Source organism: Ochotona princeps, chromosome 11 (genome assembly GCF_030435755.1).
Source record: "Ochotona princeps isolate mOchPri1 chromosome 11, mOchPri1.hap1, whole genome shotgun sequence".
In the NCBI taxonomy this organism is placed as follows: Eukaryota; Metazoa; Chordata; class Mammalia; order Lagomorpha; family Ochotonidae; genus Ochotona; species Ochotona princeps.
The window spans coordinates 50,046,366-50,070,772 of NC_080842.1; the positions used below are offsets into that span (position 1 = coordinate 50,046,366).

General features: G+C 50.8%; 1 protein-coding gene and 1 non-coding gene across 5 annotated transcripts in view; one reads left to right on the forward strand and one right to left on the reverse strand.

Annotated features, from left to right (window-relative positions):
* Positions 1-247: 247 nt before the first annotated feature.
* KLF3 (KLF transcription factor 3) overlaps positions 248-24,407 on the reverse strand; it is a 28,876-nt gene continuing 4,716 nt past the window's right edge. The window contains exons 1-6 of one of the 4 annotated variants that reach the window (XM_058670213.1): positions 20,948-20,966; positions 15,176-15,271; positions 8,594-9,080; positions 7,494-7,644; positions 2,755-2,915; positions 248-1,434 (exon numbers count right to left, since the gene is read on the reverse strand). In XM_058670213.1, coding sequence (XP_058526196.1) covers positions 1,253-1,434; positions 2,755-2,915; positions 7,494-7,644; positions 8,594-9,080; positions 15,176-15,232 — 1,038 coding nt within the window. In that variant the 5' untranslated portion in view covers positions 15,233-15,271; positions 20,948-20,966 and the 3' untranslated portion in view covers positions 248-1,252. Of the gene's footprint in view, positions 1,435-2,754; positions 2,916-7,493; positions 7,645-8,593; positions 9,081-15,175; positions 15,272-17,862; positions 18,004-20,416; positions 20,793-20,947; positions 20,967-24,407 lie in introns of those variants that run through there. The other 3 variants (XM_058670211.1, XM_058670212.1, XM_004579158.4) reach the window with 3 other exon arrangements.
* Positions 11,060-11,166, forward strand: LOC118760097 (U6 spliceosomal RNA). Its single transcript, XR_004996573.2, has one exon. It is a non-coding gene; the product is annotated as a U6 spliceosomal RNA (small nuclear RNA).

Consider the following 24,407-nt stretch of genomic DNA (forward strand, 5'->3'; position numbering starts at 1 on the left):
TTTAGGGAGTGGATCGTTGCAGCATGAGCAGATGCTTACTTAGGATGTGTGTCATAACCACAGCTGACAGCCGATTTGGCACCTCACAGCTCACAGAGCAGAGTTACTGCAGCCAAACTAGGTGATTAATTTGATATGGGACTACAAGTACCACTTAACATTCCCCTGTTCGAAACAGAACAAAACAAACAAAAACCAAAAAACAAACCCAGAAAACTAGCTATGGGCTTGTGGGGTAGCGGAGGGAGAGAAAAGACCACCCGTGTGCTTAGCCCCAAGTTTTTTCACTATTACTGAACAAGTACCTCTGCAGAGGCCTCGTTACCCATGCTGCCTGATTCATGAGGCCACGGCAGGAACAGAGACAGCTTCACGGACAACACCTCTGGAGCCTGGCTTTGCTGCTCACCTCTGCAGACCTGACGCTGCAAGGACCTAAGCCGCAGACTGCAGCGCACACAGCAAGAGCGGAAACCTGGTTGATAACCCCGATGCTGGGGAGGAACTGTCGCCTGCCTCCTTCGTGCCCCACCCTCTGCCACTCCACACTATAGAAGCACAGCATCCATCCCCTGATCTGCTACTGTGTCAGCCACCTAAGTCAGCAGCTCTGGCCCATCTCCCCACGGTAGCAGAGCACTCCATGTGAGCTGTAGGCACAGTCAGGCCAAGAACTCGATTGGATGCAGCAGTCAGTCCAGGCCGACCAGTAGGATTTGTGGGAAGGACGCAGAAGTGCTGACTGCCACTGGCTCTGACACCGTGCTGCACTGTAGCTGCTTGGTGCAGGGGCTCGCCCCTCTTGGCGTGGCCGGGGCCTCCAGTGTGAACACAGGGGCGCAGGACTGCGATGTCTCCGGCAAGGATTATCAGGCTGCATACTGTGTTTCTAACACATTTACTTTGATATTCTTTTGAGGCATACATGGACAGACTGACAACTGCATGTGCTAGTTTACATGTTCCCTTGTTCTCATGACATTAAACGTGTCTGTAAGAAGGGTTTGCTTAGCATCCCCAGGAAAAAAAAAAGTGTTCACATTCTTTAGGTCTGACCCGTGGTAAGGAGAAGGGAGCATTAGAGAGGATCTACGACTGACCGTACGGAAGTTTTGAATGATACAAATTCAAAGATTCAGGCCAGCTGAATCCAAATTAAAATGTACACGTAAAAAATGAGTTAGACGATGGGAGGGAGGACAGAAGAGAACCAGGAGAGTGGGCGTGGGGCTGTGGTGGGAGGCAGAGGCCTTCAGACCAGCATGTGGCGCTTCCTGTGGAGGGCCAGGTGGTCAGAACGGGAGAAGCTGCGGTCACAGTCTGGACACTGGAATGGTTTGATGCCAGTGTGTTTGCGGAAATGTCTCGTCAGTTCATCAGACCGAGCAAACTTCCACGTGCACCCTTCCCATGTACATTTGTAGGGCTTTTCTCCTGTAGAAGAGACAGGGGGACACAGGTCAAGGTTCATGAGCAGACACGCAACCTTTGTTACTGCCCAGACAAGTTCACCTGTTTGCCCCTCAATGCCAAAGCATTTTACAGACCATTACAACACAAGTAAGAGGCAAAGAACCCGACACAAGGAATTCTCCTGACCTTTAACTGGCTCTCTGCTATTTTTAAAAAAAGGAGATGACTCTAAAGACTCCAAAGCGTAAAGGCAACAAAAGCCATTTGGCCACTAGTACTCCACAAGCACAGGTGACTGGTTTCAGCTGTACATGTCCAAGTTCTAAGTTAGCCTGGGAGCTTCATCACCTGCAAAGCTCCAAAATCACACCTAAGTTTGTGAGAGTATCTTTTTTATGTTGCTTAAAAAAAATCTGAGGCTTCTATCAACCAAAATAGCTGCTAACGAGTTCAATGTCCTGTTTTCTTGTTTATTTAACAGCAATTATGATGAACCATAACGCTTTAATTCAGAGGTACTAACAGTACAATTAATTAAAAACATCATAATCCCCAGTCCCTCACCCCCTCCCTGGCCAGAGGCCAGGTTTCAATAGCTTCTTCCCTTAGGATCTTAGGATAAGCATCTCTAATGGGTGAGGGGCGGAAGGCTCTTTGGGAAAATGACAGGTCTCAGCAGTGAGAAGAAGCTTACAAATTAAATAGCTGTTCCCGGCCATTACACACAGCTATTATATTATTAAATTAGTGATAATGGATATCACAAATTAATTCCTGTTTAATACACTGTTCTCTAGAAACCTTGCGAGACTCCTTGGCATTTTGATGTGCTATTCAGGATTAATACATGCTTTGCTGCACACAACATGTATGCAGAGACATTTTTTCCTGCATCTGAACTGCCATTCAAATATTTCTTGGTGTTTAGATTTTAGGTACCAAGTTGGTTAACAAGCCCCTCCCAAGTTTCCCTGAGCCCCTGGCGAAAGGGGCACGGATGGTATGGGCACTGCGGTCTGGACGTTCCATGGGGCAAGTGCCCTCTGCCTGCTGGCCGAGGCTCCCTGAAGCTCTCCACTTCCACACTGCCAGTCATTTCCCCATGTTTTTGCCTTCCATGTCCTACATTCCCTCTGTAAATACAGTAAGGGATTACACGGGGTCTATTCTGACTTCTTACAAAGGTGGTCATCATCATCTGAGACCTCATTCTTTACAAGCAGGTGACTGTGGTGGCTTTCAAGGTGACAGGAGAGCTTTTGGCAGTCACCTCCAAATGTGAGCCAGAACCCTCTCCCCACCCCTCCTTAGGTTTTGAGGGTGGTGGGGTGTTTTCCACACCTGTGTGTGTCCTTCTGTGGGCTTTCAAGTGGGAGCTCTTTGTGTACACTTTGTTGCACCCGTCATAATCACATCTGTGTATCCTCCGCTTCCTCTGTGTGTCTGGAGATTCCACAGGTAAAGGTCTCTTGCCAGGCTGCACTATGACCGAAGGGTGATTCCTGTGAAATCCAAGGATAAACATGAAAGGTTGAGAGAAGGCTCTTCCTTTGCAGCTATTAAAAGCATCCACAACATTGTGCAGAAACAAACAAACAAAACCCAACACAATAAACCAAAAGAAATGGCTGACTGACCCAAGAAGCACTGCTATATCCGTCTGACAAACATTGAGTAAGCACCTACCATGAGCCAGGCACTGGGCTTGGCACCGGCACACAAAGATGAATAAAAACAGGGTTCCTGCCCTCGGGGAGCTCATACTCTAGGGGGAGACAGACAGGGAAATGAGTAATGACAGCAAGAAGGGTTGGGGAGCAATGCTGGCTGGAAGCATCTGGCATTGGAACAGGCTCCTTCCTGCCAGGCACTCCTGCCTGCCCACAGAGCCCTGCGGAGCCAGGCAACACTGATCCCAGCTTCTCACAGATGGCCCTGACAGGCACTGTGGTTCCCCAGGGGTGACGAGAGAGATAGGAAATGTTTCCCCCTTTACATCAACTGGTATTTTGCCTGTCAAGACAGCCAACACACATCTGATGCTCAACCAGGGTGGAAGGCCAGGGAGAGGTTCTATTAAAACCTGGCTCTGTTGCCGTCACAGATGCAAACATTAGGGCCACTGCCATTATGCAGGAGGGAGAATTTCAGTGTGGCATCAATGGCCAGGTGAGGAAGGCCAGCACCCACAATGGCTGCAAAGCGGTCCAGCTGTCCCCCAAGGAGCCTGCCTTTTCTCCCAAGCTTCCTGACTTCTCTCACATCCCTGAGTTTGCATGTCCTTTCCAGATGGATGTGAAATCAAATCCTGCTTCAGCATCCTACTAGCAAATTTTTCAGAAAGGAAGGTGGTGGAACTGCTGGTTAATGTTAGCCATCAGAAAGCTCAGCCATGCTCCTAGAGACCTGGTACATTACAATCACACGTGGCCGGCCTCCAGGGAAAAAGTTTCTTTTCAGTTTGCACCTGCAGCTCCTAAGATGTCCCTAACAGGAAGTGAAGTTTTTATACAAGCGTATATGGAAAGAAATACAAGTTCAGTGACAAAAGCGATGAGAGCAAACACTCAAGCTGGTGAGATGCCAGAAATCAGGAGAGTTCTGAACAGGACTCATTTTTTGTCATAGTAAACCTAGGAGCACAGACCCCTTGACAGTAACCTTTCTAGGCAGGCTCTGAAATCAACTAGGGAAATAGTGTAAGCTGTGCCTTGGTGGCCTTATTTCTGGCATTTGTCATGCTGGCAAAGAAAGCTGCTAGCTGCACTGTTCTGATCTTCCCACCCTGACGTCCCATGGGGCGTACACAGGCTAAAAACAGCTGGGGTAGGATCCATGGAAAGCAAATGTGAACTTGAGTGAAGAAAAAGACAAAAGAAAAAGACTTCAGTTCATACCTAGATAAAGCAGAGACAAGAGAGGTTTACAGACAAACATAAAAACTCTGAGGCTGAACTATTCACTTCAATTCTGCAACTAAATGAGAAGAGCTCCCAGCTTATTTGTAACAGAATGTCATCCAATGGAGAAGTTCCATTGTCACTGAGGGAACTTTACAAAGTGCTGGGAAAGACATTCTACCTCTTGGGCCTTGGGGATGCTGAGTGTCTGCCTCAGACAATGTCAGAAACTTCCAGGGCTGGCTTTAATGAGGTTGCAAAGCTCCCATTAATCAACCGCTGCTTTTGCCAGCTGTTTAACTTCAGATATAAAGATACACTGCAAAGCTGTGGTATCCAACCTTAATCTCCAGCCCTGGAGCAGGGGCAATGTTGTAAGTTGCTGCCTGCAATGCTGGCATCTCATGTGCAATGCTTAGGATGCCAGTTCAAGTCCTGCCTACCCACTTTCAATCCAGCTCCCTGCTAACAGCCTGGGAAAGCAGAGGACAATGGGTCCCTGAGTCCCTGCACCCACACGGGAGACCCAGATGAAGCTCTTGGCTCCTGGTTTCAGCCAGGCTCAGCTGCAGACATTTAGGAAGTGAACCAGGGGATGGAAGATCTCTCTCTGCCCACTCCCCTGTAATTTTGCCTTTCAAATGAAAATAAAATAAATATTGAAAAAAAAAACCAGTTCTGCCTGGATCATCTCTGTTAACTCTGGGCAAGTACCACCTACGCTCTGTAAAATGGAGATATTGATAAAATTTTTACCAAGTTCTTTCGAGGTTCCCAGGGGACATGTATGCAAATCCCTTGAGAGCAATAATAATAGCTGTGAATGCTTTCAGATTCAGAAGTGACTTTACCCATCTGGAGCAATTCATCCCAGGTGTTGATGTCACAAGAAGCTTTTGGGGTGACAACCCAAAATCCAATCAGGAAATATCTACTCCAGCTAGGACCCAACTGAAGAAGCAACCATGTTCAGAGGGGGCCTGATGCTGCAGCCTGGCTCAGTTAGGGCCTGTAGGACCTCAACACTATGTGGGCTTTCCATTTGTCATTTCACTACTCAAGAGGGAAAATGGATCCTCTGGCCTTTTGTTCAAAACACACATTTCACACATGCAAAGAAAAGATGCAATGAAGGGGGTCAGATACCCCCACGAGTGTCCCTAAACAGTAGTAGATCGTAGAGCAGTAACTACGGTCAAGCTCGTGGCTTTTATAGCGGTATTGTGAAGTTGGCTTCTCGAAGGGAAGGGTTTGCGAAGGCACACATTCCTGGGGCTGCCTCACCGCAGTGGCGCCTGGCGTCGTGACTGCTGGCTACAAGGTTTCCTCTGTGGGCTGCTACTGGGCCCACTCCAAGACATGACTTAATCACATCTGTGGGAGAAGTAAAGTGTCCACGTCCCAGTTGTGGCTGAGGCACAGACTGCATTCTCAATTCTCGGGTAAGATGAAAATAAGCACGTCACTCATTCATCACTAAAAGACCATGAGCTGAGATCATTAGCACGTGGAACAGGCAAGAAAGCGAAGTGCTTTCTTCCAGCAGGGATCGCAGTGCCTTCCAGCACCCTCCTGTTTCAAGCTGACTTTGCCCTCAGCTTTGGAACGCTCCCCGTTTCACCAACGGCCCCTTCCCTGTGCAGGGGTCTGCCTGTAACTGACAGCGTCCTTCTCCTTATGTGGACGGGAGCAACGAGCAGAGCATCTCATGTGGCCAGGTACCTTGTCAGAGATACCATCATCAAAAGGACTTCCGGCCTACATGATGTGCCACTCACTTGTGCTTAGTCACTCTGCTGTTCCCGCGTCTGCACACAGTTCGGGAGCCTACAGCAAGACAGCAGAAGGAGCTGCGGTCTGCAGCAAGGCCAGTGTGGTTCGAGACCCGCTGCCCGACGTTGGGCTCGCTGGTTCTCTATCTGCACAACTTCCCACACGTCTCTTACAGAACCAAGAAAGATTTCCTATGAAAACACTTGGCAAAGAGGGGATGAAGCCATGTCTCGTGGTGGAGGCCAACGTATCAACTCATCCCAGACCCTCTCTCTCGGCTGACGTGGCTAGGAAACAGAATTCACCCTCTTCATCCACCAGGGAGTATAAGACGATCAAGAAAGAACATGATTAGGATTTGGCACAGCAAAAAGCAAATGTTCGCATGATAGAGGCACCTATCTGTGCTGTGACCAGAAGAACATACTGGAAGGCACTAGTGGACACAGGGCTCAAAAGCCAGAGAATTCACTCTGATTGGCTCACAGAGCGGCAGAGAGGTGAGCAAGATCAGCTGGAAAGGCAGGCAGCACGTCTGTTCAAGACGGAATAAAGGTGACGTGGGAAGGCACCTGTGGCGACAGGAAGCTGCTGAGTCCCCTGCTGAAGCACCACGACAGCCAAAATTACTCCCCCACCAACAGTGACCATCGATAAAGATGGCCTGCAGTGTTACCACTGGGAGACGGCAGGGATGGCCACAGTGGTCAACCCTACAATGTGACTGGACCCCAATGTGGCAACATGCTACCAGGCCAGTGATCCTAAAATGAACCGCACAGAGGCAGCGCCCTACCGGCAGGCCCCTGCACAGGAGACAGAACACTCTAGGAGCACATGAGATGAAAAAGAGCAGAAAATAAACAGCTGTATTGACACCAAGCTTCTCCGTCTCCAGGGTCAGCTTCTGTTGCCACCGCTATTGACACAACTTGTTTTGGAGTTTCTTTCTCGGGCTTGTGGTCGGTCTGTGAATTCTGATTAAAGACATTCTCTGTGGTAAAAATCATATACTTGACTAGAAGTGCCAGCTGTGAACATGAGATGTGTCCAGATGAAAAGGTTAAGGCCCAAGTTTCAGAGGAATATCTAGAACATGAAATTCAATCTACGCCAGGATTCTAGTAGGGATGGGAAAACTACTTATACATAGCCTGGAAGGGAAAAAAAATATTTCTGCAGTAAGATGCGGCAGCATCGCGGGTGAATAACTGATGGGAAACCCTGTGCAACTTGTGATGATAAACACTGGCTGTGTGACAGAGAGCACAGTGTCCTTGGAGGGCTTCTCCCATGCTGGTCAGTGATCCCGCACAGCACAGCACATATGGGAAATTACGGTCCACGCTGGGTCCCTAAATGCATGCTAGCCACGGCAGAAATGCCGGGTGACCTAGGTATACTTACTCTTGCAACAAGGCTTGCGGGGGGGACACTGAGTTCATTAAAGGGGGTGACATTTCTTCAGGATAATAATCTGTCCTCTGTGGTTCGATCCCGGGTTCTATTTTTATTTTTTTCTGTAATATGGGCTTCTCATATGATTCAATTACAGGTACTGAAACAAGAGAAGAATGGAAAGTCAGTCTGTGCACCATCTATCCATGTTAGCTTTTTTTTTTAAAAGAAATTATTTATTTTTATTGCAAAGTTAGATATACAGAAAGGAGGAGAGACAGAGAGGAAGATCTTCTGTCCACTGATTTATTCCCCAAGAAGTTACATTGGCCAGAGCTGAGCCGATCCAAAGTCAAGAGCCGGAGCCTCTTACAGGTCTCCCACGTGGGTGCAGGGTGCCAAGGCTTTGGGCCATCCTCGACTGCTTTCCCAGGCCACAAGCAGGGAGATGGATGGGAAGTGGGGCCACTGGGATTAGAACCGGCACCCTATGGGATCCCAGCCTGTTCAAGGCAAGGATGTTAGCTACTGGGCTACTGTACTGAGCCCCCATTTCAGCTTTTTTAAGAGTTGCCTGCACCCAGCTCCTAGTCTCAGTACTGATGTATGTGAGCACTGATTTACAGTTAGCAAACTTGTAACAGCAACAAAAAAGGGGTGCAGGGTAGGAAAAGTCTGTTCCATCTAATCACTTTTGTGCCAGCACGCAGCAACATCTCCAAAGTGATTCTCCTCCCTGGCTTCGTCTAGGACTAGCTGGTATACAAAGCTGCTTTTAATTATTACCACGATCAAAAAGTATTTATTAAATGCCTTCTGTACCTAGAACCCCACTGGCATTGCATAAGACAAAACATAAAGATTGTTACTCTGCCAAAGTCGATGTAAAATTACATAGGGAAAGTAATTATCTCACGGTACCAGACAGACTGCCCGATGTTCGGGAGCTCTTCCAATATCAACACTTCAACTGAATAAAAAGGAAATGCCTGAGGCAGACGAGTTTTTCCTTTTAGGAGTTCAGCAGCTTTGCTCCTGCGTTTCCTCACAGTACACTGGCAGGTGCAGTGCGTGGTTCAGCGCGCAGGGGAAGGCAGGTCGGAATTTACCTTGCATGCTACTGTTGGAGTTTTCCATCTCCTCCGACAAGGAGACCATGAGCGGCTGCTGGAGGTGACTCGTGTACATGAAGGGGACGGGCTGCACCACGACAGGCTGGATGACGGGCAGGATTCCTGGGCTCCGGATCCCGTGCCGGGAGAGGGCAGCCGCCATCACTGGCGGCATGGACAGCGGCACGCCGAAGGGCTGCACGCCGGGGGAGGGCGGTGAGTATTTTTTCATGGGAGGGCTGGAGGAGGGCATGCTCAGTCCGGGTGAGGCTCTGCGGTGCGAGGACGGGAACTTGAGGGAGGACGGAGAGTTCCCAGGTGCAGGCGGTGAGCTCCGCTTGTTCACCGTGAGGTCCACCGGCTCCATCTGGATCCCATGCGACAGGCCTTCTGGGGGCTGAAAGAACTTATCAGGCAATGGTGTAGAGTAAATGACCCCATACTTGTTGGGCTTCATCGACTCCATGTAATTAGACGGGTAGGACTAGTGGGAAGGAAGAAATAAACAACACTTGTCAACAGCCAAATAAGGATATTTACTGGAAACACAAAATGAAGACAAAAAGCCACACAACAAGGCTCTTTCAATCAAACGGGCCTTCAAAAGCAGTTCAGATTTAAGTAGATAAGGGAACTTCAAAAAGCTCATGGTAACATGGAATGAACATTTCATTTTCTTGTGGTGCATACAAATTTTGTTGTAATGCATTTTCCCCACCAGCTCTCTGAATACCCTTCTAGGGGTCCAGCCATCCTGGGTTACTGGGTTAGCCCTCTACGTCTCCCACTCCAGGGAGCTCCTTAGCTGCAACCTGGGATGGTCGGTCACCCTAGAGATACACCTTAGTACCCAAGGCCACCTCCGGAGCATCAGTACGTCCCCGGTCTTCACATCCAGGATTTGGAGGCAACACTCACTCAGGGTGCAACCAAGAAAACCTGCCCCTGGGAGCATTACAATTCAATAGCAAAAATGTACTAGTAATTTCTGAGCCCCCCCCCCCCCCCCCCCACACACTCTCCTTGACCCCTCTGCGGCCACTATTATGAGGTGTGAATAACTGAAGGGTGGCAGTGGCTGGCACACCAATGACACCCCACACTATGCTCCAGGTGCAGGAGAACCAGCCATGCTGGCAACCCTGCAGGTCTGGTCCCCAGGCCAGGACTCCTGAGGTCAGAAGAGTCAGCAGTCCAGCTCTGACTCATGTAGCCGTCTTTATCTCAAGTCGTGGTCTGCTGTCCCTTCAGCTCTGTGCTCTCCCCTGCTCCTTCTCTTTATCCGGATCATCACAAGGCCACCTGACCTCCCAGGCCAGTGCTGCTGGGCCTGGACCTGGGAGAGAGCTCAGATGCTTAATGGTGGGACACCACAGACACCCTGTGCTTCCACAGTTATGTGCTTAGCTGAATGTGTAAGGAAAGGGCTCATTTTTTTTTAGTGGCAACCAAGTTGCCTTTAAAATAAATATGCTAAAGCAAATCTAGTTCTACAAAAGATGATAAGAAAATCAGTAAACAGTGCAGATGCTCATGAGGATGGAGCGAAGACTGTCAAGGTGGCACCGAGTGTTCCCCGCAGGAGAGTGTGAGGTGAAAATTAAAATTGGATTTGATGAGATAACCCCTGTAATGGGCTTAACGCAGGGCCAAACATGCTGTCCCAGCAGTCCTTTCTTGCCGGACAGACACCTTGTCATGGGTTCTGCTCTGCCCATCAACTGCTCCTCTGGGGCTGGAGCAGGTGGCCCACAGCCCGCTTTATGGACTGCCAGGCTCTAAGTGACATGGCATGGAACAGAAAGACCAAAGGTTGGTGGGGGGCGGGGAGCGGAGGGGTGGGTTCACTGACCCTACTCAGATCAACAAATACATCAATTATTTATTTATTTTAAAATCTTCTGAGTGAAGCATCAAGGAAGGAATTAAGGAACAACCACGTTTTGTACTTTCAGAACCAGGTACATTGAGTACAACGCAAGAGAAGAGGTCCGAGTCATGTTTCAACATTAACAGTGCGTGTTTTTAAATATCAATACTGAGGGCCTGGTGTGATGGCTCAATTGGCTAATTCTCCAGTTACAAGTACTGGCATCCCATGTGGGTGCTAGTTTGTGTCCTGGCTGCTCCACTTCCTATCCAGCTCCCTGCTTGTGGCCTAGGAAAGCAATGGAGGATGGCCCAAAACCTCGTGACCTGCCCCCACGGGAGACCCAGAAGTAGTTCCCGGCTCGTGGCTTAGGGTTGGCTCACCTCTCACCATTTGCAGCCATTTGCGAAGTGAATTAGTGGGGGAAAAATCTTTGTCTCTCCTTAGAGCTCTGTACCCCTGCACTTCCAATGATAATAACAAAATACTGATATTGAGACAGTCATTGCTAAAAGAGGTATAAATTTCATTAACAAGAAAGTTCTAAGTGAAGGACAATGAGAGTTTCAGGAAGTGATTAACAGACGGAGAAGGTGCTCGCTTCGGCAGCACATACACTAACACTGGAACGATACAGAGAAGATTAGCATGGCCCCTGCGCAAGGATGACACGCAAATTTGTGAAGCTTTTCATACTTAAAAAAAAAAGATGGAGAAGAATTTGCCTCCTGATGTTAAAGTTCACTATGCTTTACATCATTCTTTAAAATAGTGGAAAGCTCTGGGACGAGCAAAAAAAGAAAAGAAAACGTCAGGAATGCAAGGCAGGAATATTTCTTCCGACCCAGTGCGGCTTCGCCCTTAATTTCAGCCCAGTCTTCCAAGACCTCCCTGTGACCTAGATTTTCAAGTCAGTACATACTGGCAGCTGAACAGAAAGCAGGACGCGGGCGGGGTTGCACTGCTGCCCCTGCTGGACTTCTCTCCCTGTGGGGCAGGCGCAAGCAGGGCAGAGCTTTAGAACCTGGGAGATTGCAAATTCAGTCCCGGTCTCCGCTCTGTCTGCCACAGCAGTTCAGAGTCAAGGGGGATCTGCTGTCAAACAGGGGACCCGATCTGGGACACAGACACCCACTCCCCCCCCCCCGCCATTCCCAAGGGTGTCATTAACCACTTCCAGTCGGATCACCTTCTGAAGGAGTGATGAACCGTGCTCCCTCCAACAGGCTCATCGGCTGCTTTCACAGGAATCTTTTCCAGTACCTTCTAGAGGACTGGATTCTTTATCTGGGTGGAGCACTAAAGCTATTGCAATCAGCCTGCAACCCTATGGCTTTCCATAGGGAAGGACCCATACAGGCAGGGTTCGATAGGGGTGTGTCTGAGGGGGTACACCCTGTAACAGCTGCTTCCCCTCTGGCCCAGGCCATCCTTATCTTCCAGTGAGCAGGTGTGGCTGAGCCTGGTGCAAACCAAAGGCAAGTGTGCATGAAGCAAACACTGTACCTACCTCTGGCCCGGAAGGACATCCAGTTTCCCCAGTACATGTCCCTGACCCTGTGTCCTGGGCTGGAGCTGTCCAAACAGAAGGCATGGGCGTGGGTCTGCCCCTTTTGGAGTGCTCCACCAGGGGTGGGGAGAAGGGTATACTTTGCCAAACCATCTGTTGCCACAGTGAGTTCTTTCCGTGGGTCTGGGACACGCACGCCTCGGCTCGCATCTGCTGGAATGTGAGCCAAGGGCCTGGCACAGGTGCTTGATAAATACTTGATGAATGCCTGAAGGGAATTTGTTCTCTCTCTCTCTCTAGGCAAGCTTTTACCACCCATGGGCCCACGGGCAACACACTGCTCCTTAGACTCCTGAAAAGTCTTTCCTCATGCCAGGGGCACGGGGCAGACCTCCCTAAAGCTACAAATACAGCTTCAAACAAATCCAAGTGGGCCCTTCCCTAAGCTTCTTACTTAATTAGGAAAGTGTTGCAGTGAGCTGCCCATCACAAGACAGTTTCTGTGGGTGTTGTAGACTGAAATGTGGATGAAGGTTATTTCACTCTTCATCAACATGGGGAAGAGCAAGCATATGTGGCGGGGTGAGTACAAGGAATCTTGATCCTCAGGGTGGGGCCTCCAGTCCCAAGGGCGTGGTGCATACGTGCACACACACACACACAGGCACGCGTGTGCACGTGTGAATCAAAGGCACACCCCAACACAAACACAAGGGGACAGTTCTCTTTCTGCCTGCCCTGGAAAAAGTCACAGAGAAAGCAGAGGAACATGTAATCTTACAGAGTTAGAAGTAAGCATGTCTTTAAAAATGTGGTGCTCCTGTGTGTGTGTGTGTTTTAAAGGATTTATTTATTTGTTAAATTTGAGAGGCAGATTTTTACAAAGATCTAGCTGCTGGCTCACTCCCCAAATGGCCGCACCGGCCAGAGCTGAGCAGATCCAAAGTGGAACACCAGGAGCTTCTTCTTGGCCTCCGGGGCCCCAGGCCTTGGGCCATCTTCCACTGCCTGTCCTCAGCCCTAAGCAGGATGACAGTGCCTGCATGCGGAGGATTGGCCTTCTATACCACTGCGCCCAGTGCCTTTTTTTTAAAAAACAATTTTTCTTTCTTACCTAGTGACTTGAATCTTTAAATTTTCAACCTTTATTGAAATGGCTAAAAATGATTTCTTCACAAGTGTACTTTCTGCACATTTTGTATTAAAAAAAAAATGAAAAAGACAAAAAAGGATTTGCAAAGGCGGCTCAGGGAACAGCTTGGGCTGAATTCACCAGAGCTGGGCAGACAGGAAGCAGCGAGCCCGAACCTCAAAATGCAGGGTCTCTCAGAGAGGAGGAGGGTTCATTTGCTGGTGAGCATGATGCTGTGCCACAGGCTTAAAGCCTAATCAGAACCGAATAAGCAGGTGGCTCCTCCCTGCTGCCATGCTGGGAAGGGAGGAGACCCCGGTCATCGTTACTGCCACGTGGTATTTAAGAAACACATGCTCACGCCCAATACCCACACTGCCTTGGTGTAACCTTTGACTTTCGGGTCAAAGACTGTTGGAAAAAACTAACAGGTTCCCACCCGCTCGCCATGGAGACAGGAAAGATGAAGTGCAGGGATCACAGAAAGGACACAAAAGCTTTTCAAAGGTGAAAACAGCACAGCACCCTACCCCAATATCTCAGCTAACAGAGAGCCCTGATCCTTCTGGAAGCTGACTTAATTCTCCATGCGTCGATGGGAGACCAGGGCACGAAGGAGAGCAGACTAAGCATCAAAACGAGAGTCTATGTGTTTTAGCTTCGTATATTCATGCGAGCTCCAATGTGGCCAGTTTAACAGTTACTTCCAGTTCATTTTAGTTCCCGTTTTTCCAGTTAAGTGCACCCCTCCACACTTCATTATCATCAAGCCAACCTCATTATTATCAAGCAGTGCGGGTCTTCATCTGGGCTTCAATGAGGCTCCAGAGTCCTATTTTCACGCTTGATGAAAAGCGCTCGGGGTATACCGCATGCTGAAATGCATCCCGGAGGGTTCTGCATCATTTAGAGAATTAATCACATTCTCTGGGACCAAAAAACCCATTCATAATTCAGGGATATAGTTAATGGAGAAAGTTTATACCTTAATTTTCCCTCAACGTGACCAGGCAGTAGCTGGGAGGAATGACAGCTCTGAATTAACAGTAGAGGTAACTTTACTTTTCTGATGAAGAAAATTTCCGCTGCCTGGTGATGCTCTTGCAGACATTTGGTTACCCAGCTAAACGCTGGAAGGGCAGTGCTGTTTCCTCCAAGCCACTCCGACTTGGTTTTTTTCATTACTGACTCTATGATGCACACAGCACTGGCTTAGGAGTGCCCTTGGCAAGTTGGTTCTGGGGCCCCTGGCATGACCTCTGCCATGACCCTGGGTCTTGCATGAGCACTGTTGGCAGGCAGGCATACGCGCGCACAACCCTTGTGGCAGGCTGATCTCAGCTTGCAAGCGTGCCATCAGATACACAGCCCAGGCCAAGGGCTTCTTCCCCTTGAGAGTATTTGTTCCAAGGTTGTGCAAGCAAGGAACAAGATGGAACGGGAACGGAGCTTTGATAGCCAGTTTTCGGTAGGCCAGGCCTCCTCACGTTCAAGCTGTTTGCTCACTTGTCTGCTGCATTCAAGCCAGGCACTGTTGGGGTGACCATGGCGCTTTGCTGTTTGCACAGAACCCCCAAGGGAGGGGTCTACAAGCAGAAGAGCTGGCTGAGACCAAGGGCGCGTGCTGACCAGGACAACACACTCGATCTCCACGCAGTCACAGACGCCTCCAAGATTCCACCCACACCAAGTCCTTTCCCTCGCTGGATTCCCCTGTCGTCCCTCATCTGGTCCTAGCTCCTCATGCGCTTCTGAATGTATTTCCCCTACGACAGGACCAAAGAGTTTTTCCTAGGCCTCCCTAGGGGTTATGACCTGACTTATCTGGGGTTGAGGACTAGGCTGGCTCTTGCAGGGCGTGCCTGGGTCCTGGGCTGAAGGAAGCCACAGGTGCCACTTACGAGGGGATGCCCGACAACAGGGAGTGTTTACCTCACTTCCTTAGGAGGGACACTGGGAAGCGTTGGCCTCACCAACGCCTGGCAAATCATGAATCATGTGAAGGAAAAACACAGCACACACATACACACACCCCACATTCATGTTATCATCATGTGGAAGACTTACCACCGAGACAGGGTCCATGGCCTCTTGCTTGACAGGGACCGGGTCAAACATGAGCATTCTTTTTGTGAGACCTTCTAGGGTGCTCTGGTGCTTGGTCTGAAAAACAAAACGAAGTGTCTGCCTAAATCCCAAGCTTCCTTTAAATGTAAACCACACTAACTAAAACACACCTCACCTCCCTCCATGCCCCCTTCTCTCCTGCCCTGCCGCGGGATGGCTGGAATTCATCTCCTTTACCTATGAACGATTCCATTTTATAGCATTACAACTGGACTTGACTAGAGCCCAGCAGTCCCCGGGAATGCAATGTGCCAACCCATACACAGACCCTGGGGCTCCCCTGGAGCACGGTGCAGGCTGGGGACTGCCAGGCCTTGGGCAGTGCAACCGCTCGACTGTTTGAGGCCTCTGCTTAAGAGCCACATCTTGGGTCTGGACTGAAGAGTCCAGCCCAAAGAAAACCCAGCACCACGCGTCACCCCTGCCTAGTTTTGTATCCCACCAGGCCTGTTTTTTTCTAAACAGCAGTACAGCATCCACGCTATTGAGAAGCGACCCTGTCGCTTGGTTTGGGGTGAAAATCCGTCTTTCGCAGTAAGCCTGGCCCACCTTAGCACACCATGGTAGCAAATAGGATCAGTTTACTTAACTAGTTCCCCCATCCCCTTTTCCTGGGCACTTCGAATGCTTATAAACTTCCCCAGGGACAAGCAGCAGTAGGCTCCTCATTTCTCCCTGCACGCCCTTCATCAACTTTTAGGATAACTTCTCCTGAAGTGGAATCCTTAGGTGAGCAGCCTATACTCTTTCCCAAAGCATTTGACGCACCTTCCGATATAGACAGCCCATGATTTTCACTAATAAAATAGAATGTTTCCCAAACATGTCTACCAGCAATGGACCTTAGCACTTAGAAAATAAAGTACACTTGGTCAAGTGTGTAATCCTCAAATGGGCAAATTGTTTCTAATTGTGCATTAATTTTTTATGTTTCTTCTTCTGAGATACGCCTATTGAGGTCTTGAGCCACTCATGCCCTCTCTTACTGTTTTGCAAGCACTTCATACATGTGAGGAATCCTGGCGGGTTTCCAAAGCAGTTGCTCCGTGTCAGAACTCAGCCCAGGTCCAGGACAGGCCCAGGTCAGCACTGTCTTGTCCTTCTGCACTGGTGCTCTGTTTTATCAGACCATTTTCTCTTGGAGTCTACACAAATATTCCGCCTGCTCACCCATACTGCACAGAGCCAGCCAAGCCACTGAAACCTTCTTCAGGCGCTCGCTAGCCTTTGGGTACCCGGCGCTTTGGTTCCGGGTAGGTCTTTACCGACCACCCTGGTTTAGGAAGTCAAACGAAGAAATCCTACAGTGAGTTCTCCTAGCAAAAGCGACCCAAGCCCCAGGATCAGCATCACTTCCTGTGCCTCACTATTAAAACTCCGTACCCGCTCTCTTCTCCTTCCGGTCTCCCTTCCCCTTCCCCTCTCCACCACCTCCACTCCGTTCTTGCCCCGCTGGAATAAACCTCCTAAGATTCAAAAAAAAAACCAACTCCATACCCGCATCTCCACCCTGGCCATCCTGTTCTGTGCAGGCCACCTGCTCTTCACAGGAGTGCACAAGAGCTTGGCAGGAGTGCTCTGTGCCTGGTGCGCTTCGCTGAATGTGGAAGACTGCCCCTTCCAGCTCTCATGGCAACCCACGAATCCCATCAGCATCCCAACATGACACCTGCTGGCATCATAGGGTGTGCTACAACCTGCATACATACAGACTGCAGAGAAGGTAGCTCAGCCTCCTGTGGGGTCAGGACACACACCAGCAGCCAGGGGAAAAGCCACGATCGCCTAATGAGGCTTGAAAACACCTCTGTGTCCTGGGGTACCAGGCTAGCAGCTGCATAGCCCATGTGAGGTTGTGCCAGGCTCCCCAGTGGACCATAGACATGAACGTGAGATGCCCTGCTTCCTTCAGTGAGGCCAGCCAGTCAGCAACCCTAACCCAAGCGAGGTTGGCCACCTCACGGGCAGCACCTCCTAACAACACCCTGCTTCCCTACTTCCACCTGCAGCTCTATAAACTGAACTCACTTGGAGGGATGCATCCATTGCACTAGGCAGTAGTTTGTGGCAAAGGCTTTCCCATAAAGGCACCAGCTTCACAGACCTGTCAGAAGAGACTCAACATCCTCCCTTCTACCCCTACCACTTGGCAAGGTTTTAGGATGACCAAGAATCAAGACTTAAAAACGGAGCAAAACAACAATGGTTACTTTGGACAGGCATGCACACCACATATGGCTATACATTTCTGTACACACAACACAACCCCCCAGAGCAATGCCTGCTCTTTGCCTCTCTGCCAGGCCTTGACTGCCAACCCCCTCACTCACCCCTACAAGGAAGCTGAGACCAAGAAAGCAGGGTGTAACCCTAACAGCTGCCTGCATTCTGCCCAGACCCCATATGGAGTCGGCCATTCCTAACTGTGTGCAGCCTCAGTGCCGGGCTAGCAACTTGCACCCTGGGCTACTCTGCACCCTTCCCAGCACAGCATAAACAACTAAAATAATGGGTTCCAGATCTGGTTTGGGTTCAAATTTTTCCCTTCCCCCTCCGGTTGCAGACAGAGAAGCTTATTTGGGAAGAGACCAGGTGAGCAGAGCTGGAAGAGGGAAGGGCAAAAGTACCTCCTGAGAGAAAGCCGGTCAGAAGGAGAGGCAGACATTGCTGCATTCAAATTCTCACTGCGCCTCTGGGCTCGTGCAGCCGTCAGTGGCTCCGGCTGACATCCAGTAAGAGCTTCTGAAGCCATTTAGAAGTGAATGATCATGAACCCGTGTTTTTTCTGTGTTCAGACATTATAGAGATTGCTTTGTTTTCTCTCTCTTTCTTGTGATTTACTTAAGTTTAAGGAAATAGGTGCTTTGCAAGGTACGTAACTCTGACAAAGTGCAGTCAAAACCAGGCCTAATAAAATCTTAGTTTTGATTTAGAAAGACTAGTGAAGCTGTTTATTTGTTCAGAACTGCACCGCAAAGTCATTCAAATGTTGACAAAGGATTTTTCTCATTACAGGAGTGTTTCAGGGACCAGCGTTATGGTGCACCCCATATTGGATGGCTGGTTCTAGCCCAAGCCACTCCGCTTGGGCTGCAGGCTCCTTGCCCATGCCCCTGGGAAGGCAGTGGAAGGCGGCCGGGTGCTCGGGCCCCTGCCTCCACCCTGGAGCCTGGGCTGGAGTTCCTCGCTCCTGACTTGTGGTCATCTGGGAATCGACAAGATGGAAGATGGCTTTCTCTCTCTCCTCCATTACCCAATTTCCATTGTCCTGTCTTTCAAATGAATCTTAAAAACAAACAAAAAAATAAGCATTTCAGCTAACAAATGAAGAATAACAGAATTAGAACACCACACTCTCAGACAAAAGGAAGTCTTTGCAAAAACCCCCAAGACCAACAGCACTGGGGTACTAGTTTGGAAGCCCCCAGGTCGATTTTTAAGGGATGATACTTTTACTGGCAGTCCTGGGATATGAAAACAAAGCACAAGCAATAAAAAAAAAAAGGCCTAGAAAGATCCACCCCAGATCCCTGGGAGTGGCTGAAGTGGGTGTGGGAGGGTGTGCCAGCCTCAGCCCCATACACACCTGTGCCTTCCCGTCTCAGTTTTATTAATTCTAGGATTACAGCCTTTAATAAGAACCAGGACGAGAGAGAAGCTGAGACGGCAAAGAGGTAGATTTAGAAGGAGAAGTAAATACATGAACATAAAGTAGGCTGTTGCTCATTGCCTCACAATCTTCCCACCCGGCCTATGCTTGCCATGGACGCTCTGTTCATGAACTCAGGTTAAAAACAACTGCAATGTCTTCCGCAGAGTGCCTTCCTTATAACTGTGGAAGCGACTCAGGCACCAGAACAAGGAGGGTCCTTACACTCAGTGTGCAGACAACATGTTCTACAAGGTTAAACTCCCGGACACTGTAGCCCATCTGTTTCTGTTCCAAGGGCCTGGTGGCAATCCTCAGCGACACCAGTAGGTGGCGCAAAGAAAGCAGGAATGGTCGGCCAGGGTGCTGACCACAAACGGAGCTGGTCCATCGACTCAGGGTCTTGAAGCCCAATTTTTACCGGACTCAGGGATTCTGTCAACCCTCCCGGGTGGGCAGCGTGGGGGACAGCAGCCACCAAAGGTGGGTCTTTCACTGATGTATTCGTTCTTCCTACTTCCAATCCTAAACATTCCCATCCTGGTGATAGTTAACCCGTGCAGCAGGAATGCTAAACTAAGCTATCCCATAACAAGCCTACTAAGTAAAGGAGAGAGAGGGGAGCAAAACTGTTGAAAACAAACCCCAACAACCTTCCACTCTCAAAGAGCTTCAGGCATAAAGAGGAGGACCATCACCATTGCCAAAAAAACGTCCCACAACTGGAAGCAGCAACCCCACCGCGACGTGACGTAGCTGGGAAGGATACCCCCCAACACACACACCTAATCTGAATTTTCAAGAAGGAAGACAGAGCTTCCAGTCGCGACTCCAGAGTGGACCCCGACTTTTCTCAGACATCAAAATTGGGGTCAGATTTCTGTCAGAATGCAGAACAGCACGTTTACCTATTAAAGGTTCGGTGAATCATTGACTGCGCACTTGGGAAGCCAGCAGGGCCTGGCGGGGGAGCCTGGCGGGGCTACCCCTCACGCCACAGCAGGGAGGGTCCCAGGACAGGAGGGCAGGGCAGGGCGCAGCTCCCTTTATACCCCCAACCGCACCTCACCCCGCCTCAGATCCTCAGAAGGTCCGTTGCCTAGCCCCAGTCTGGCTGCAGCCTCAGTCTCCAGGTTGACCACAGCCGGCTGGCCCCAGCACCCACCAGCAAGTACTCCTGCAACTCCCCAAGGGCTGGGATCCTTCAAAGAGGCGGCATGCCACTTACTGCCCCCCCACACACATACACTGCACAGGAAATCAGGGAAAGTGTGTGTGTGTGTGGCCAGCCCCAAAGGCTGCTTGGCTTCCTCTCTCCACACACGCGCGCGCACACACACACACTCTCTCTTCACTCCAGTCTCCAAATTCTTCCCAAGCTCCTGGAGGCATGCAGGAAGATTCCCTGCGGTGCCCTTGCCTCCCCCACCCACAGGCCAGTGGGGAACAGGCCTTGGATCTTGAGTGGGCATTTTTAAGTCGCCGGTTCCTTTAAGAGAAGCTGTGTCTCTATGCCACCGAGTCCCACCTACCTCAATCCTTGGTGGCCGACTGGAAAAGGAAAAAAGTCCACTGACTATCGCCAAGTCTTTGCCCCTCATAGAGTTGCTAGTTTGGCATGGGCAGTGTTTTTTGTGAGGGGCAGAGCAGGCAAGGAGTTACTCTGCCTGGGATGAAATGGACCGAGCAGGCGAGCAAACACTCCGCCCTCCCTGCGAACAAGCCACCCCGTTTTACTTTCCGGCCTCCACCCATCTGCTCCACCCCATGGAGTGCGGCCAAGGCAAGTCCAACTTGTCCAAACAGGACATGGCTTCAGATAAGATTCTGCCCACACCCTGTACTTCGGAAAGACCGAGTGAAGCAATTGATTTTGCATGTAAATAAGGACAGGTGCAAAGGTAACAACCCAGCGAAATCTCTCCGCCCCACCAGGCTGGGGCAGGCTGAGGTCCACTTTCAATCCAGTGCTACCTGCTGAGCCCCATCGCACCCTGAAGAAGTTCAGGGCTCAGCCAGCAGCACCCCCCAGCATTGGCCCCAGGTGGTGTGGGGCTGCACACCTGTTTCCCGTCTTGAGGTGCCTGGACAATCTGGCGTTGCAGCGTGAAGGGCGGGCAAGCAACCGGGTAGAAACTGGAGGGCACCCGCCCTGCCTACCACGGCTGTGCCTGGGCCCCAACGTTATATAATCAATTCCAGAAAGGCCACCGGCTTCTCACCCGCCTCTGGCTGCTCGCTCGGTGCCCTCCCTATCGCTGGAGACCCACCCAGCTCCACCCGTCCTCCAGCCTGCCCGCCCTCCCTCCCGCCCTCGGGGTTCTCCACCCATGGGGCCCCACCCTGGAGGGAGTGGGAGGCTGGGAGGGCCCGCCTGGCTCCTGGCAGCAGCCAGTTCCTGGAAATTCCGGCCTGAACAGGGGTGGCAAGAACCTTAAAAATAACCAGACAGAATGGGCTTGGGCTGGTGGTGGGTTCCTCAGCCTTCTGCATGGGGGCCAGTCTATGAGCGCCACAAACCCCTGAGCTCAGGCTGCCTGCTCCCTTCAAAAGTAAACAAAAAGAAACAGAGGCGTTTTGAGCCCCTGCTATTCCCACTGGCCTCAGCCCCTGCCGGCTCCAGCGCCTCTCAAAGGCTGCCCTGTCCCCACCTCCCTTCGGCCCTTCACCATGGAAACCCAGAGGTCATCTTAGCAGACCTCCTCACCTTCTTTTCTTCCCTGCCACAGGGGCCAGGCCCTCCAGCGCCTCCCGCCTCTCCCCCATTTCTTGGGGCTTGGCCCTCCCTAGCCTCCTCATCCCTTGTCACCTGCAACCCCACCCTTCTCTCACCTCTTGGTCCTGGGGATGCCCAGGCCTGCAGGGCGGCTCAGGTTCCCCAGCCCACCCCCCACACTCCCCCCTCCCCGCACCACCGCTGTCCCCACTTCCCTGGATGGGCAGCTGCCCCCAGCTCCAACAAGTGCCCTTCCTGCAGGCGACCTCGTGCCCCCTCCCCACCCCGTGCCTTTGTTCATTTTTGGCCCTGATGCTGGGCAACCAGCCGTGGAATGCCCCCCTCCCCTTCCGGCTTATCTAAATCCTCCTAATTCTTCAAAGAGTGGCTCGGGCCCCTCCCCGGTCTGGGGCAGCTGCCTCTGCTTACCTAGCCACACCGGGTCTTCCCCCTTTCCCATCGCCAGGACTGGGGGCACATGAAGGGCACCAAGATAACCCCACCCTTCCCTTGTGCAGGGGCCCCCTTCCAACACCGGTGCTGAGCCCCCTGCAGCCCTGCCCTGCCCCATCCTCTCCCTCGCCCTTCCACAAGACCTGGGGGCACCAGAAGGAAACCTAGGGCACAAAACGTCAAGTTTTCGCTCCAGTGTCAACCTTGCCAGGCACACATAGGTCCTTCAGACCTTATCTGTGACGACCTTGCAGAAACTAGTGCCCCCAGCCCAGCCTGCGTGGTCTTCCAAACAAGTGCCAAGGTCTCGCCTCTGTTTAAAAAATGAATATAAGAAAAAAGGGGGGGGGGAGGAAGGAGGGAGGAGAGGGGAGGGTGTGTGTGTGTGCGTGCACATGCATGCAGGGCCATTACTAAGTTTTCTGAAAAGGACACTTGCAAGCACTGACAGTACTGGGTGCTGTATTCACCTAGTCTGTGTCATTTCACACCTATGAGGTAGCTAGTGCCTTCTGGAGAACACTGCAACAGAGAGGTTCAGTAGCCTACTGCAGACCACACAGCTGCTAAGCTGCAGAGCCAAGATCTGAACTTGACTGCTTAGCCAGACTTCAAGGCAGCTGGCCTGGGCACTCCACTCAGCCGTGTCCCCTTGCTGAAGTCAATACCACAGCACCAACAGTACCGGGAGGGAGAGCAATGGCAGCAAACAGACTGGTCCACGGAACATGGGGTTAGGCTCCTGAGCACAGAGGCAATCTTAATTCCTCCCACCGGGGCACGTGGTGTGCAGGCTTGGACGCAAGATCAAAAGACACACTCCGAAGGTCCCCCCCATGAAGCTGTTATCCCTCCCAGCCAGTGCACCTGCAACTTGTCCATAAAACTGCCGAGAAAAACTGGCAGCTTTACCCAAGTAAATACGGAAATCCTCATAATAACTGTACAAAGGTGGAAGGGTCAGGTCCTCATCCCAGTTTAGAAATGAGGAAATGGAGGTGCAGGGGTGAAATGACGTGCCCAAATGTGCAGAGCTGCCTGGAGCCACAGCCAAGGACAGAGGGGGCTGCCTGCAGGCCCAGAGCTCACTCTGCCCTGCTGGGGAAGAGACTTAAGCTGTGCCTCCTCCTGGGGTCGGTCCCTTGGTCCTGACCAGGAGCATGTGCTTGGGCAGGGTCACACGGACACTCTAGTGGGCATTTACAACCTCCAAACGGCTTTGCAGGTTGGATTACTGCAGACCTACCTACTGCATCCTGTGGCATAACCCAACATGATGATTGCACATTATTTCAGATTAGCTCTAATGAGTAGGTGTTCCATAAATACTTGCGAGATGAATAAATGAATGCATGTCAAACTACACTTCTCACACGCACTGATAAACCCAAGGGGTTAAGGCCTGACTGAAGACTGGCTATACCACACAGACAACCTGTCTGGGGGCTCCGTGAGGTTACAGCCTGAAAAAACATCTATGAAAATGCCATCCTACATGGGAAAACTCTGGCGGGGTTGGGGGTGGTGATTTTTGTTTGGAGACCCAATGAAACAGGAAGTTGGTCTTACTATGGAGACTGTCGGGAGCAGGAAGCTCTGGAAGTCCCCTCCCCCTCCCACCCCACCCTCGGAATAAAGGGGAGAGGAGATACAGAAGTGGCCTGTGGTGATTACATGCAACAAGCAGCAGCAGTAGGGAGACTAGCACCAGGGCCCAGGGGCTGGGGGAGCCCAAGGCTGCACCTGGCCCTGAGAGCAGGTCGCTCTCCAGGGTACAACACACTGACCTCAACATCCACTTGATCTCTCCCGTCTACATCTGGCCAGTTTCCACTGATCTGCGTTGAGACTAGCCCAGGACTAGCCCTGGCAGCATCCCCAAGCAAGCCTTCCAGAGATTGGCAGCCACGCTGAATGTGTCCCAAAGGAAGCTGAGCTCTTCAGGCACTCATCCAGCTCCCCGCCGCCACTCCAAGCCTAAGCTAGAACCAGCATCTCTCAAGTACGTAGGCTAGATGGCCTTGGAGCTTGTTGCCCCCCCCAATAACGAACTGAAGAAAATGGTAATATATTCAGCCTACTGATACAATGGAGTAAGTTTCAAAAACCTCCAAGAGTTTGTTATGCTACTGCAAGAACTTTATTACCAATCCTCTGCCCGTGTTCTCTTAGGTAGCACATACACTGAAGTTGGAACCAATACTGTGACCGAGACATGCAAAGCACACAGGTGATTTTTTTAAAGGTTGCACTGAAGATGGTAACATGCTAGGATCAGCATCGGACCAGCTCACAGTGTGTGTATGTGTGTGTGTGTGCGCGCGTGCGCGCGCACTGGGGGGAAGCAGGAACAG